Source organism: Podarcis melisellensis, assembly GCF_964234715.1.
Source record: "Podarcis melisellensis genome assembly, chromosome: 6".
NCBI lineage: Eukaryota > Metazoa > Chordata > Lepidosauria > Squamata > Lacertidae > Podarcis > Podarcis melisellensis.
The window spans coordinates 34,288,191-34,304,989 of NC_138538.1; the positions used below are offsets into that span (position 1 = coordinate 34,288,191).

Consider the following 16,799-nt stretch of genomic DNA (forward strand, 5'->3'; position numbering starts at 1 on the left):
AATATAGATATTCTGTGGGAGAGATGGAAATAGACTTGGTTGGGGGATGGATTGGAGTGTGGCAGGAGATGAAAACACTCTGGGAGCAGGAAACAGAGACGGATATATACCCAGTGGTGCATATACTTAGGAAGGAACAACCTTTTGCTCCAATACAATGCAAAACAAGCTGTTTTGATCCTTGTTGGTGCAGCACAGAAGAGGCTAAGGTCACGCGCACACAAAAACCCTGAACATTCTGTGATGCAAATGAGCATGAGCAGTGCTGTTAGTTATTTCTCTCTCTCTTTCTGTTCAGGCCAGGAAATATTATGGGGAGCAGCACTAAAAAAAAGGTGCATCCTTGTGAAAGTGCTTGGAATGTGCCTGTGCAGTTGGGTGACAAAAGGGTTTAAGGGTGACCTCTCACAAAGCAACTGTCACAATGAAGCTTGACTTGGATTTGCTGTTCTAGGATCCGTTATATAATGCAGCTGAAAGTTGTTTCATTTGCTCTTCCCTATAGATGACCACAGCAGAGTGAAGCTCTCCCTTATCACGTCTGACAAAGACTCTCATTACATCAATGCCAATTTTATCAAGGTAGTACCTCATTTGGTGGCCTGTCGCACATGATTCGCATGGACCATAGGCTCTGCTGAGTGAAAAATACAGGCATATCTAAAGCAGTCATTGAGCCCCTGGAGACATTTAAAAACTGGGAAAAACTGTTGTGGGTACTGCACACACACACATAATATATGCATGTACACAATGCAATCAGTCAATAATGGGAACGACAGACCACAACTGCATATAACCTCCAATAATTTGCCCCCCATCCTGCAGTTAGGATTGCAAAAAGCCTCTTATTGGCTACAATGGAAGGCTTCTATCAAGCCTAATTTCAGTGGAAGGGGTGGCCGTGGGACAACTGGAGAGGCCTATGTGACGCCTGGAACAGCACTCATGATTGCTGGTTGGTGACCCACAATCCTTAGTCAGGTTTATATGAGAATGCAAATGGTTTAATGGAGAAAGTGCTCCTCACACTGAAGAGATCCCAGGAGTGGCGGGTTAATGAAAATATATTTGAAAAGTTATAGGACCTTTGAAATATCTTGCGTTTGGGCTTCTAATTTAATCCTAGGCTACGTGAGTTCCTTCCACTGCCTTTCTCACTAAGGAAGCACTCTAAGGAAGTTGTCTCCTTTCAACAGTTCTCTGTCCCATTTAACAGCAGGAAGTCACACAACCTCCTTTTTTTTAGCAGTCCTTCTGACGTTAATGACACAACCAATTTCAGGATATTGTTACGAGTTTTTGGGTGCCCAGATCCCCCGAAATTCCTGGGTCTAAAAAAAAGTTAGAATTCTGTGTCTGTTTTGCAAGCTGGAGGGGGGCGGGGCAGAAAATGGGTGGCCTGTTTTATGCTGCAGTGAGCGTTAGTCACAATGTTTGGGGTTTCTTAGAATCTGGAGCTGCAGCAATAGAGGGGACAGGACCTTCTTGGGGTGTGAATGCTCTGCATTCTCTCCATCTAGGCTTGTGTTGTATATATGTGTAAGTAAATTATATACAGTATAATAAAGACACCACAGTCTCTGCTGTGCCTCATTGTTCCAAATGGAAACACAGACGCTGATCAGTGTGCCAGGTACCCCTAGAATCTCACACCGTTCGGAGATTGGGGAGGCGTATAACAGTATAATGGGAAAATACAAAATACTCCAGAGTGGATTGCACCTAGATGCTTTTTAACAAAAACTTGTATTTTATTTATTTCCTTTTTAGGGTGTGTATGAGCCAAAGACTTACATAGCTACTCAGGGCCCCCTTCCCACAACTGTTGTTGACTTCTGGAGGATGATCTGGGAATATAAAGTCCTGGTAAGCTCCAGATCAGTGCTACTTACAAGTCACTCCTACAGTTTTACATTCAAACATTGCTTGCTTTTTCCAGGGGAGGGATGGGGTCCCATGAAATGAATTAAGCCAAGGGGATGGTTGCACTAAGTCTGGAGTTTACAGACCTTGGTTACAGCTTGTGTTTAGTCAGGAGAGAACTAAGCCACAAGCCCAGTTTCAGATGGTACACTAATCCAAACTATGGCTTAGCTCAGTGTGGTGCAGTAACAAATCAGCTTGGGAGAAGTGGTCTGGACACACATGCACGTATATTAAGCCATTGTTTTGTGATGTGCAAACCAGGCCAGATTGTGGTTTGTTTGGAGTTAAACAAGCCACAATTCCTGGTTCAAATCTAATGCTAAGCCAGAGATCATGGTTTGTTTCCTTCCTTCGCTAATGATGAGGTTATGACTTATTGCGATACGCAAATAATGTATTCTGATTCATACCTATTGCTTTCTGCTAGACTTTGCTCCTCATGTTTCAACCTGCTTTCAGCCTGCTTTATCATGGGTTTTCTTTTCAACATTTTGCATTCATGCACATGTGCAGTTGTACAGTGAGCATTTTCACATAAACTCTCCCTGGTGATGCTTACATTCAACAGCCCATCCCATACACTAACAGCAGATGCTGAGACTTGGCAACAGTGGAAGGAACCTAAAGTCAACAGCTACAACAGCTGCTGGATAATTCCTGGACAATGTGGTAGAGTTTAAAAGTGCCTAAACATTGAATCCCTTGTTTTTCCAAAACCCACTAATCCTACATAAGCAACTAAAGGTTGCAGCGCATACAAATTAGGGAAACAAATCAAATATGTACAGCTTATTCCGTTCCCAGGATTTGAGACTTCTAGCTATATAAAAAGGAGGAGTTCTTACTTTAAAAAAAAAAAATCTAAGCCATCCTACTGCACACAGCCATTTTCTATAAGTGACAATTCTGCTCAAAGGCATCACCAGCCACTTGCTGCATATTTGCATGTCCCATGCACACACTGGAGGGCAGGGGCAGTCATATGGCATCATGCGTCACTTGTACGCATCCCAATTTCCCTCCTGGTTAATGCACATGTTCCCTTATTGTGAAAAAATCTGATTAGTACTGTCAAGGGAGGTATAGCTGTGGGAAATCCAAGGGTGTGGTGGAACTGTTCTATTTTTGGAAGAGTTCCTCAACCCCGCCCCCATGTGTTACATGGCATTTCTTTGGAGCAGGGGTGCTCTACTGCCACACCTCCTCAGTGCTTGTTTGACTGTTAGTGCTTGTAGGCACACCTGAGCCATTTTATCTCCAGGAACTGCAATGCAGAAGTTGGTGCTTTTGCTTCAACTAGTGACCCCGTGGGAAGAGAAGGGAGATGGAAATAGTGCTGGGCATGGAAATTTGTTTTATTTTTCTTCGTTGCAAAGTGGGACTTTACACCTGGTGTAAGCCTAGTTTAGAATTTTGTCGCTAGACTTTTTTTTTTTGGTGAACAAATTCCAAAGCTATAAAGAAAAAAGAAAAACCTTCCCATTTCACACACACCACAATCATTTGAGAAGCTTGCAAAAAAACAAAGCAAAACAAAACAAAACCCAGATGATGCATCAAAGGCCCTTGGAGTGAAATGGGAAGTCCGAGCAACTCCCCCTCCCTCCCTCCCTCCCTCCCTCCCTCCCTCCTTCCTTCCTTCTTCTCTCTCTGTCTTGCAGAATCAAAGGCTGGCTTATTGCGCATCTCTCATGCAAGTGCAGGAGATGTGCAACAAATGCAGGAGCAACTGTACACCAAACATTGCATGTTGCTGGACAATTACAAAAATCACACCCTGCTTGATTCTTGATGTGGCTGCTTGGTGAGGTGGAGCAAGCAGGGGGTGGAGAGTATGGAGAAAGAAAAAGGGCTATGCAGGAACAAAACAGGCACTATCAGACATGCACCATCCACTGGTTTGGATGGGAAGCAACAGTGAAAATATAAAACTAGCAAAGGGGTGAATGGAAACGTGCTATTTCATATTACGATAAAAATGGAATGAGAAGGAAAAGAAATTGGCAGAGGTCTACCTTGTGGAAGTGCCCAGTATTGAAAATTTTCCTATTTCATTTGTGTAGCTGAATGGCGCTCAAGTGTCTTTTTATTTTTCTCTTTCCAGGTTGTGGTCATGGCTTGCATGGAATTTGAAATGGGGAAGGTAAGCTCTGTGCCAATGGATAGCACGCATACACACACACACACACACACACACACACACAGAGAGAGAGAGAGAGAGAGAGAGAGAGAGAGAGAGCTTAATATAATAAAAAAACTCTAAGAAGTTTGCATTAAAAAAAATCATTCAGCAAATTTCCTAAAAGCTAAATAAAGATAAAGTGAAAACCAAATTATATATCACAAGTAAAACTGAGCACTTTGCAAAAATAAAAAAGAAGGTCATCCAGCAGAGCAACCAAGGATGATTCGGATTCTGTCCCAAAAGTGGACTTGACCTGAAATGTCAATATAATCAAAATATTGCAGAGAATCTGTGTTTTCCTCAAGTGGTGTCTGTATAAGATAGTGCTAACTCACCTGACCACCAATCCATCCTTTCTGAATTATCAGAATCTTTAAAAGTCTCTTTGGACTGTGTGTGTGCCACTGTGTCTTTTCTTGGTGGAATTACTTTTTGTACAAGCTAAATCAGACTGTTTAATGATCCCAGATCTGGAATTTGACACTTTCAGGCTCTTGCATCAAAATACACACACACACACACACACACACACACACCCTCCCTCCCGCAACCCTGTATTAATTTTAAAATTCAGACAATGAAGGAGAAAAGGTAAAAGCACCAAGAGTACGTGTCTGGATACAACTTTGGCACCAAACCTATGATGTGGGAATTCCGTGACTGAAGCTCCCAACATTTTTTATTTTCCTTTATAATCAGGATGAGTGCTATGGCATGGCGGGAAAGTGGGGTGGTGGGGGTGGTTAACCTTTTGTTCCATGCTTTGTTCCCTGGTATAAATTGTACCCTCAGCCTCAGAGCTGCTATTAGTCATGGAGAGAGAAATTTACAGTCACTTGTACTTGTCAGTGGTTGTTGAGACAATTATGACTTCAGTAAGTTTTATAGGGCCATAGTTGAGCAGTTTAAAGTTGTCCTTTATGGTTTATCAATGGATACACCAATTATCTCTGTGTGCGGATTGCTTCTCATAATGGGTTCACAGTTGAGCCAGGCTGTGTATATGCCAGATCTTCCTTAAGCTCCCATTTAAAAAATAGGTTTATGGCTCCCTGTTTCTGTTTCTTTATTAGCACCAGCCCCTTGTCCTTGGACTTTCCCCAGTATTTCTAGTCAGTAGTTCTCTTATTGCAAGCGTTTTGATTCCCCTCCTCCCATTCAGTATATCACCTGCTTCAACAAGAAGCCACAGAAGTATACAGTGGTTGTTGAGCATCCTGCCCAAGGTGTGCCCTTCACTGGGGGAAGGGCCATAGCTCAGTGGTAAATCTGCCTTGCATGCAAGAGGTCCCAGATTCAACCCCCAGCATCTTCAGGTAAGACTGGAGGAGATTCCTGTCTAAAACCATGAAGAGCTGCTGCCATTCAGTGTAGATGATACTGAACTAGATGGACCAATGACCAGACTCAGCATAAGGCAGCCCCCTATGTTCCTATGTCTGTGGCCAGGCTTAGAAACCAAATGAATTCTATAAACAATTAAGGCAGCCTCCACTACTGTATAGTGAATGTCTTTTTTTGAAGAAGTGTTGCGTTTGAGAGTTGCCAGGTTGGCCAAACAGCTGAACACATCACTTGTGTGGCTGAAACTTTCCCTGACTGGAAACCAGTTTTTGTGGTGGGGGCAGGGAAAGGAAGATATGAGAGTTGACAAGGCAAGAGACAGATAAACACAGTCTCCTTCTACTTCTTTTCCAACAGAAGAAATGTGAGCGATATTGGGTTGATGCAGATGAGTCTCCAATCAATATGGGCCCTTTCTGCATATCCTGTGTGAGTATAACCATGCTTATCCCCCAGCCTGTTTTAATTCATAGTTTGCATTCTGATTAATGCAAATTGTTGCTGCTTACCAGCAGAAAATGTCATCCTGGTTTGTTTTCCTATAGGAGGCTGAAGAAAGGAGAAATGAGTATGTGATTCGCACTCTGAAAGTGAAGCTGAATGACAGTGTAAGTCTGGGAACATATGGTAGGAATGCTTGGGGAAGTAGTCTGTGCTGGTGCCACCGATCAACCCATTTATGTGAATCCTTTTGTGGTTCCAATACACCACTTATGGTGGTGGTAATAGAGTCCGATGCTTCATAACTGCAGGAGCTTACATCCAGCAGAAACTTGAGGAAGTAATCTTTGCCCAAGAAGAGTTTGAGTCTACAACTTGTACGTAGGTATAAATGCTTAAGCTCCATTAAGTTCAATGGGTCTCATCTGTCACACTGATGCATTCATAGCATTTAGAACTGTGAATAGGGATATTGGCATGGAAATCTGAACAGCCACAATCTGGATATGCTCAATGGAAAGGTGTAGGTATGGTGTCTTTGCAGATATGTAGGGTGTTCAGTTCAGCCTAACTTTGCATCCTCAAATGGATACAGTGGCATGTGTACCCACAACAGTCAAATTACCCACCCACTACTTCCACCACCTTCAAATGAGGATGAGATCAATCAGAGTCACTTCTTCTCCTTTGGTGCCTTTACAGGATAGCCGAACTGTCTACCACTTCCATTATAAAAACTGGCCAGACCATGATGTACCGTCCTCAATCGACCCTATTCTTCAACTCATAGAGGAGATGCGCTGCTATCAAGCACACAATGATGTACCTATCTGTGTACACTGCAGGTGAGGCTATTTGGCAGTAGAGATTTATTCTTTTTTTATGCCAAGGGAGAATGCTCAATCTCTGTATTAATGCTCAAAGGGAAATATACACTCAACTATAATCTTGGAGGCTTACAATTATTTTAATTTTGCATCTTCTCCTTTATCTCCCCTCTCTGTGGATTCTATATTCTGATTATTTTCATGTAATGTTTCCTCCACCAAGTCAATATGTTTTCTTAGTTTTGCTGTCCAAAAATACCTAATCCTGTAGTGAGGTTAAAAGATGCATACCACTTAGTTCAGAGCAAGAAATTAAGTGAGTTCGGCAAATAGATCAGAAATATAAATTGGGGGTTGATATCAACCTCAATTTGAATGGATGACATTATCTGCCCCCAATACAGCTCCTGGGAAAGCACATAAAAATCCGTTCAGGAGCTATTTTAGGACCAGTTCAGGGGAAGGACAAATTTTTCTTAGGTTTTTCTGTAGATTGACACTTGTTCCGATTCAGCAATAAAAAGCGGGTTTTCCCAGGGCAAGTGGCAGGACAAAAAACCCAAAACTTTCTCAGGCCTGTGATAATAGATTTATACCAAGTACTAGTAATCACAGGACAAACAAATGTGTGGATGGGCCCTGAGAGATTTTCAGGGAAGGTTGAATGTTCTTTTATTAAAATACTGGAGGAAAAAAGAGAGCTGGATGCTGGATGAAAATGAGAGCTGTTCTTGCCCTTCTTCCAACAATCCCTTGTGTCCTTTTTTCTATTAGCGCGGGCTGTGGAAGAACAGGAGTCATCTGTGCCATTGACTATACGTGGACTTTGCTAAAAGACGGGGTGAGTTTTTGTTTCCCTGTTAAACATCTTTGTACTGTTCATGTGCCACTATGTCAGGCAAGGAACTTCCCACCGATGGTAATATAACTGTCATGAGATGGGAAATTTTGCTGTCTGTTATGCTGTTACTGGAAATGGGAACTTTTTCACCAGCTGATGTGTATAAACGCCCAGAGTATAGTGTAAATATCCAGAAGATATTGTTGACTGGGTAATGTATGGATGCCATCAATCAATCAATAGGAATTACTGAAACTCTTCAGTAAGACTCTGAAATATGAATTCAGTTATAAGGTGTGTTGCGACACAGAGTGGATGGCTGGATATGGGCATTCTATATCACCAACAGTTCTTTGTCTTTCCTCTCCCCTTCATTATCTTAAGATTCTGCCAATGAACTTCAGCCTTTTTAATACGATCCAGGAAATGCGAACACAGAGGCCTTTATTAGTGCAAACACTGGTACGTTCAAAAATATTTTTTCTATTGTGCAAAGTCTATATGAAATTGTAGAAAGCATGTTTGCCTTATAGAGAGACACTGCTGTGCTCTAATGAGGAAATCCTTGTGTGTGTGGCAATAATGTACAAGAGCCCTCTTTACATGAAAGCCCCCTGCAGAGACATCAAAGGAAAAGGTGCAGTTATTATCAAAAGAAGGGAGATCAAAGTTTAAAATGCTAAGGCATTCTGTGAATAATGTGCCAAATAAACTGGCTGGCAAAAGGGCACGCACAATCTTTCAAATGCTTATTGCCACCAGGAAATGATCTGTTATCAAAATGATGATCAATCATTCCATGAAATCTTTAACCCATTAAAAAGGTACTGTCCCAGAAAATGGAGCAGTGCCAGAACTTCAGTTTCCTCTTATACATCAGCAAAGCTCAGCATGAAGCTTAGTCACACCCACTGATTAAATGAATCTCCCCAACTTTGGGGATAACCACTGCTCCTTAGCTTGTATGCCAGAAAATATCAGTATAGCTTTCAAAGTCTATGATGAAGTAGAGAAATGAATGAACAAAAGTGGCATATCTCCATGTGATTTATTGGCATCATTTTACAGGAGCAGTACAAGTTGGTCTATGATGCTGTGATTGAGCTCTTTAAAAGGCAAATTGAGGCACTCGCTCATCATTCCGATAACTTTGCTATGGAGGTAAGTGTACAGTGTCTGGTTACAAATACAGAGCATTTCCCCCCAAAATGCAGCATTCCTACCAATGCTAGCACCAAACAGGAACTGGAACAGGAAGTACTTCAAACGTTGTATTTACCCTTTGTAGAGAAATTCAGATCTCAGGCCAACAGTATTGCATTCACCCAACCCTCGTTTCTTGCATGCAAACTCTCCCCTGTTGCTGGTTTTTTGTGATGCCTGATCAGTTATCCACCCAATGTTCCATCCGTCCATTTGGTTTCTAAAAGCTAAGTCAGAAGGAGTGAGCAGGCGTTGAACAGAAAATCATCCTGTGTTCACTTCTCTAAGGATTGGTTCATTGATGATGATGTCAATATCCTGCAATGTTGTGATTCCACAGCATGGAATTTCCAAAATGTACATTCCACCCTCTCTTATTCACAGAACTGCAACCTACTCATTTGCAATTACACATTAAATGAGTGTTCACATTATTGCCTTAGAGTGTTGTGAAGTTGCTTTTCCCCTGGTGCATTTCACAGCTGTATCTTCCCTAGCCATTCACTTTGGCAAGGCTTCACTACACTCCTGTTTGTGTTCACATCATGGAGCATTTATGGGGTGGGAAGCAAGTCTTTGTCCTATTCAAAGTTGTCCATACCTTGGCCAGAGGTGAATGAGGAATGGCATGTGAAACTGGTTGAGAAACAGCACACCCAGCAGTAGTATTCTATAACAAAGTACAGGATACATAGGCTTTTTGAATAACATCATGTGAACACGGATTAAAAATGCAGCACTAGAAACACATTGAGTGCACAGTAAAGAGAAGTGTGAACACAACCTTTGCTACTAAGTGATAAAGGAAAACCTAAGATAAATTCAAATGCCATTACTCCGATTCTTTAACTCCCAACTGAATCTTACCCACACCAATCCCCCTCCCCGTGTGCTTGTTGTTGTGTTTGCGGAGACCTTCTGCTCAAGCTGAGAGAGTCATTTTCTTTCTCATCTGCTGTGGGCAGTTATGTGGTCTAGCAGAAGTATAGGCCAGGGTGACAGAGGCAGCATTTCAACCAGGATGTGGTTTCACAGATACTGGCTGTTTTTCACAGCTTTTAGGACCTTCAAAAAGGACCTTTGAAAAAGCAGTTTACCAAAAATGGATTTGGGGCTGAGACTGACTTACAATATCAAGACAACAGCAAACCCACACCTCTGCGGAGTCTCTCTGAATGATTAACCTGAGGGCCTAGAAGGCCCTAGATAGAGAGCTTCTTTGAGAGAAATTTGAATGTAAGAGTATTTATTTTATTTGTTGTTGTTACAAAAAAGCAATAAAAAGTATTTGGGTAAAAAAAAGAGAGAGAGAGAGAGAAATTTGGGGGCATATCTCTTTACAGAAGCTAAGTGCATGCATGTTTAGGTTGCAGTACTAGAAGAAAGTGCACAAGCAGATGTCCCACCATGAAAAAGGATCATATGGCCTTGTGATCCACCCCCCCCCCATGGTAGGCTGGAGACAAGTGTGGGCTGAGAATTACGGCCCAATACAGTTGAACCCTTATTTGAAACAGCTTGAATCAGAGGGCACATCCGGACAAGGTTGTTCCACACTTGTTCTGTGTGCGCAACTGGTACATGAGGATCCACACACTCCTATTTCTTTCAGTCTCCATATTAATTGTTATTCCATTCCTTGAAATCCACACCAGTCAGCAGAGGTTGACAGAAAATATCCCAGGTGTGGGTTTTTATCCCTTCCCTCAAGCACACTTCCTCCCTCCCCCAGTTCACTTAGGTTGTGTACACATTACCATTTCCTCTGACTCCAGTGGGCTCCCACTGCTGATGTATGAAGCAGAGAACACGTGGCATTAGCCACAATCTGTATGTATCCTGTAGATTCTTGAGGATTGTTTCTGTTTGATGTACTTCCCCTCAAATCAGCTTCCAACTGATTTGAAAAGGCAAGATGCCGTTAAGCTGAGGTGTGCACAGTCCGGATAGTTGTTGTGCATGCGCAGATGGGAGCACATGTGCAGGTGACAGCTTCATTCAGTTCAGGGGTGGTGGTGTAGGCACAGAGAAACAAATCAGGTAATGAGCATTGAATGAAGACACCCCTGCCCCCCCTCTGGTGTACTCAGCAAGTGCAAACATAAAGAGGGGACATGCCCATACTTTAAGCCACTGATGTGTACATAGGCTTAAACTTCATTTTACTTGCACTTAAAAAAATAAAAATAAACTGCACAATTCTGATTCTCATCAAAGTGCCAGCAGAGAACACTTCAGGGCCCTTCAAAACTGGAGTCAGTCATGATGGAAGACAGAAGCAATTTGCTTTCAGGGGTGTTATGTTTGCACCAGTCCTAAGCAAAGTCTGATCTTTATGTTACCAGTTTTTATATGGAAGACGCTGGAGATGCTTCTGTCTCACAGTAGCTCCAACAGCTGTTCACCATGTGGAGCACTGCAATAGTATGCAATGTGGAAGCATTTCCAATAACTCATGAGGTAGCTAAAATGTAAGACTTGGTGCTGAGTACTACGCAGAAGCCAAATACACTGAAGTAAGATGGGTGATGAAAGAGGGACATACCACATTAATTATAAGCAATAAAAGTGAATCAGCATTTCCTGGAGAGCTTAGAGAGAGGTACCCTACTTGGCAGATTCCGTAGTAGTCTAATATTTATCAAGCCACTGAACTCCAAAAATGTATTTAGAGAGCAGGGATGTCCTAGATAAAGGAGCAACTAGATAAAGGAGTTCAGTGATTATCTGTTGTAATGGCAAATATCAATTCCACATTCAACAGTGTAGCCCACTCATTCCACTATGAAAGGTGTGGACACATGACTATAGCCAAGGGAGGGGCAGCTGCCCCACACCAATCAAGTAAAACAATAGAAATACTTAATTAACTGACCAATCAAAATGGTTCTGCCCCCCCAAACAAACGTCCTGCCCCCCCCCCCCGCACAAAAATCTTGGCTATGCCCATGTGTGGACCTCACAGAATACAGATCTTTTAGTCCAGACCTGGGCATGATTTAGCCCAAACATGCATTTGGCAACCAATTTCTTAAATATTTTGTCCTATATTTATATGGTGGTAGTGCTGCTGTTGTTACCCACCTTACATTGGGCTGTAAGCCAGTACTACGTCCACCTGTTAAAAACCAATGTTCTGGTTCTGTGAGTCTACAAACCTATATATTTTTTTGTAACTTTTGTAGTCTGAAGCAAGCCATCCAACAGCTACAGCATTCCAGGCTCCACATATGGAAACGCCTTCTTTGATGCAATTGAACAGGTAAGAAAAGATGCAATTCTTAAGTATAGCACACAATTCGGGAAAGATTATGCACTTTAAAAAGGCTGTAATCCAATGCACACTTATCTGGGAGGAAGCCCCATTGATTGATCTCAAAGGACATGCACAGGATTGCACTGTGGAGCCCACTAATCTCAGTGGGACAGTTAAATATTTATTCTCTCTTTCACTGAAATAAAGTAGCCTTAGCTCAACTTTGGTTGGTTTATACCCATAGTCTCAACCTAGCTATGGACCAGGATTGGGGATGCTGTGTTTTACCCATAAGTCCCAGCCAACATGGCCAGTGGTTAGAGATGGTGGGAGTTGTAGTTCAACAACATCTGGAGGGCCACAGGTTTCCCATCCTTGCTACAAAGGAAACAAGGTTACTAAAGTAAAACAATTCCTACCTGCCTCTCCTCTCTACTGACTTTGCATCAAGGAAATGTATGGAGGTCATCTTGTCTATCGGCAGCTACTGTCTATGGTAGTTAGTTGGAACCGTTAAACACAGAGGAACTCTGAATGCTACCAGTTGCTTTGTGAGAACAGTGAGAGAGGGCTATTGCCTTTATGCGCTGCTGGTAGACTTTCCAAAAGCATCTGGCTGAATACCAAGGTAAATAAAATCTTGGCAGTCCCCAGGGTGTCAAAAAGACATTTTTCATTTTTAAGAAGCTAGTCTGGGTTCTTTTGGTTGATGTTTTTTCATAGGTGGAAGTAAAGTTTCTGAGTTTTCACTTATCCCTAGCCATTTTGCAATGCAGTGGAACTTTGTCTGGATTGAGAAGGGCCTTCCTGAATAGTTATACCTTTGACAATCATGTTCCCTTCGTTTCAGTTCAGTGCAAGAGGAACAGGAGAAATCTCTGAGCCTGGGTCATGATATAGGCACTCGTGACAGATATAGAGATGGTGCTTCTCTGGTCAGACAAGCAATTTCAATTGGATCCTTGAGCTTCAGTGCCACCAGAAACATGGATGCCGCAGCAGTCTTGAACTCTTGGTTGCCAAGACAGCCACTCCATAAGCATCACAGTTTGGACTTCAACCATCTCCTTTGGGCAGAGCTACCTGCCACTTTAAAATCAGGAAGTGAGGCTGGGATCAACTTAGATTCAAAGGTGCCTCTAACACGGACCAAATCGACCCCTTTTGAGTTATCATCACAGAGAGCGTCCCAAACGTTGACAAGAAAGGACCCTGGCTCCTGTGAGGGCCTGCAGCCTGGAGGATTTACAGCTGACTCTAGCCTTTCAAATAAACTATCAAGCAACACCAAGCGTTGTCTATTTGCGAAGTTACGCCATCAGTCCTGTACTTGGTCATCAGAAGATCCTTACTTTTCTTCCCTGTCATCGGACGAACCATGTTCCCCAGCGCTTCCTGACGCTGCTGCGAATCTATCTGAAACAATTCCCCGGCTTGCTTGTGCTGCAGATGCCAGAGGTCAGCCCTTGGAAAGTCCAGCAAGGGCCAGCTACCCACCATGCAGCTCTGTGGCTCAGGATAGCCAACCAGTGGGTGCAGTGGAATCTGCCTGCCAGAGTAAGTCCTTGAGAGGTTGTGGGTTCCTCCTGCAGGGGGATTTGCATTACAAAAGAAAGTTGTACAAGGAGGCTGTTTTGTTGCCCTAACAGATCAAGGGGTGATAAAATTTTAAGTTTGCACATGGCCAGAATTGGACTTTGCTAGTGCATGGATGAGGAATCAAGATGGACAACTAACAGCTTTTTCATATGTGGAGATTAAATGGCCTTTGAGCGTCTATGTTTTATTCTTTATGTGAACATCTAACAAATATTAACAGAAGAGATGTATATGGGTTATCATAATGTTTTAATATCTAGAATTCAAACTCCTTGCTTGGCCCACTGCTGGGAAGGGAAGGAGGAGAAATGCTGCACAACAACCCAACACTTTTGGGTGATGGGATACCACAGTTGTAAAAATCTAAAATCTGAAAAAGTATGAATAGTACTGTGCTACTCTGTATTCTGATAAATGAGGAATGAGAAGGAAAAGAAATTAGCAGAAGGTTTCCATGTGGACTTTGGATACACAGGATTTATGGTTGATGGGGGAAGGAAGTGTAGTTGCCAGTGCTACCACTTCCAGTGCCATCTGGTGGTCACTTTGTTTATTTTTTGAAAGTAAATGCTTTCGTGCTTCTGCACTTCAAGATTTTGCAACAGCGATTGCAAGCTGGTGGTGTTTCCCTATTATACATTCGGAAGTTTGTTCATGTTTCCAGTGTTCCTGATATGCTTCATTTAAATCAACAGAGAAGCTTGTTGCAAGACACTTTCTGTCCACATTTATGGCCTGAATAGTGCTATAGACTTGGATTTTAAGATGCGCATGGTTTTCCTACATAATGGCAAAGATTTTTGTCCATAAAATGATAGTGCACAACTGAAGCAGGGAAGGTTCTGTAGCGCACATGTTGCAAGCAGAAGTTCCCATGTCCAATCATGGATTTTTCTAGCTAAAAGGATTTCAGCTAGCAGTGTTTGCCTAATATATATATCTTGGAGAGGTATTGCTGATTCACAATAAACTGTTTGGATCTGAATGGGCCAACAGTCTGACTCAGAATAAGGCTGTGTTTTTTATTTCATGACTAGTTTTCATAAAGGAACATTGCGAGTAGCTATGCAATGCAACCAAGGTCAAGGAAGACCATGATAGATGAGAGGTCTTGGTTATTATCTTGCATGTCTGCAATAGATATTTGTGTATACAACCCAAGTCCACTAACTTCAGCATTTTGGCTTAACAGGTTCTTCCCAGGTGGATGAAGACATTCCTCCCCCATTGCCTAAAAGAACCCCTGAGTCCTTTATTGTACCTGGAGAAGATGGTGAGTTCAAGTATCATCTAAGTGAATACAGTTGTGTTGATGGCAGAACAGCATATGCAAGATGAAGTCATCATCTCTTTCAAGGGTGGAGAACCATTTTGGCCCAGTTGGCCAGATAGTTTTCTGTCATCCTCACCCCAAAAGCCAACTTCGCCATCCAGTGATTGACACTGAGCATAGGGCTGGCAAAACACCTTTCCATAGATTTGAACTCACTGCCCATCACCTGATGGATGGTGAATTCAAGCTGCTTTCTACAGGGAGTGGCTGCATAATTGAGTTCCCCATGGGGAAACTAGTCACACAGTTGTTCAAGCTTGCTTCCTGCAGGGGTCAGTGGCATGAAGCAGTCTGCATGGAAACTGCTACTGAAATGGTGGGGGAAAGCTCCATTTTAGCAGCACTTTCAATGCAAACTGCTTCATGCTATTGGAGCCAGGGTTGCTCCCATTGCCGATCAGCTGCCCATTGCCTGCCATGCCTCGCTCCAGCACAGAAATGATCAGGAGCTCACTTTAAGCTCCCTTTGTAGCCATTTGGTACCTGACACATATGACATTAGGTGTGGAACAGGTTGGTGTGGTTTGTGAGTTGGGGCCCCTGTAAGGCCAAATCTGAGCTGAAGGTCCCCCATCCCTGATCTACAACTTAGACTAAGATAGTGATGATCTGCAGAAAGTTTTAAAAGATCCATTATGTTTTCTAATTTTATCCATTGCAGATGACTCTGTGTTGCCAGATTCAAACCACCAATCACTGTTCAAAAATGAGAAAATTGGAATCTCTAAGGAATGGAGCGGCGTGTCTCAGCTGAAATTTTCTGATGACTCTGTGAGACTGAGGCCAAGTAAGGTAACGCATTAGAGATTTTATACATCTCCACCAGTAATATTGCTATATAGTTCACCTGACTTCTGCAGAAACAAAGGCTGCTACTTTATATAACTAAATTGCAGCAGGAATTCAGTTCATAGCCCAACAGCCGAGGCTAGGACAATACTTCTGAAAAAACAAATTGTATTAAGTCTGAGTGAGTCAACTGGCAGTAGAGAGGTCCCGCAAATTCCAGTGAAGATGGGAACATCTGCTAACGAACATTCTTCTTCCTAAAATCCATTGGGAGCTGATGTGACTAACTAGGAAGATGCCACAAAACAGGGGAAATGAATAAAGGGCTTTGGCTTTTAGCATGAGCAAGTGGGACCTGAGACAAAATGTTGCAAGGTTCTGTTCAGGCTTCCAGCCAGCTAGGCCTTCTGCAGGATACTCCATTCTGTCCATTCTTTTCCTCCAGTTTTCCACCCCACCCTTGTTAGTCAGTGTTCCATGTCCACAGAGCATTCTCAGTTCTCACTGGGCTGTTACTGCAATTTCCTGAGCTGGTAAGGGCCCGGTAACAAATTGACAACCTGTGCTGATCTCTGAGTAGATGTGTTATATGCTGACAGAGTAGCATCCATCTTATGCAGCTACTACTGTGTTGCTGAAACATTGTTCTGCGGGTAGGGCTTTTGTAATTGTTATCATTCGCAGCACTGCTAAATTTGCTTCAAGCTGTTATTCTTATTTGTTCAGTTCAGTACAACAGTTTTTCAGGAGTTGGAAGTAAATAACACTTTCTGAACCTGAAGGCAGATAAAAGACAGAAAGGAAGGGCATACTGATATTAGTAGAAACAGGACCAGGGCGCTCTGGTTCTTGCTAACACCACAGTTGAAAATCCCTTCAGCAATTTAATAGGAGAACTCTTCTGAATAAAGGTAAGTGGCTTGCTTGAGTGTCACTTTCAGTGGTCACATTTTTAAAATGAGCAGAATGCCCTTTCTTCTGATTTAGTTTTGAAAAACTGAAATAGGATTTTTGTAAATGCATGGTTCACAAATAGCATGTGGATCCACCTT

At 42.5% G+C, this 16,799-nt stretch overlaps 1 protein-coding gene across 6 annotated transcripts in view; it reads left to right on the plus strand.

The window, feature by feature from the left end:
• The window catches only part of PTPN22 (protein tyrosine phosphatase non-receptor type 22), a 37,038-nt gene that overhangs the window by 12,343 nt on the left and 7,896 nt on the right, over nt 1–16,799 (plus strand). For 3 of the 6 annotated variants that reach the window (XR_014169572.1, XM_081916329.1, XM_081916328.1), the window contains 13 exons: nt 506–582; nt 1,774–1,869; nt 4,034–4,072; nt 5,816–5,887; nt 6,004–6,066; nt 6,602–6,744; nt 7,501–7,567; nt 7,952–8,029; nt 8,636–8,728; nt 11,956–12,032; nt 12,877–13,583; nt 14,818–14,898; nt 15,620–15,750. Coding sequence is in view for 5 of the 6 variants with exons in the window: in XM_081916329.1 (XP_081772455.1) it covers nt 506–582; nt 1,774–1,869; nt 4,034–4,072; nt 5,816–5,887; nt 6,004–6,066; nt 6,602–6,744; nt 7,501–7,567; nt 7,952–8,029; nt 8,636–8,728; nt 11,956–12,032; nt 12,877–13,583; nt 14,818–14,898; nt 15,620–15,750 (1,724 nt within the window). In the remaining variant the exon portion in view is untranslated. The remainder of the gene's footprint in view (nt 1–505; nt 583–1,773; nt 1,870–4,033; nt 4,073–5,815; nt 5,888–6,003; nt 6,067–6,601; nt 6,745–7,500; nt 7,568–7,951; nt 8,030–8,635; nt 8,729–11,955; nt 12,033–12,876; nt 13,584–14,817; nt 14,899–15,619; nt 15,751–16,799) is intronic. The other 3 variants (XM_081916331.1, XM_081916330.1, XM_081916332.1) reach the window with 2 other exon arrangements.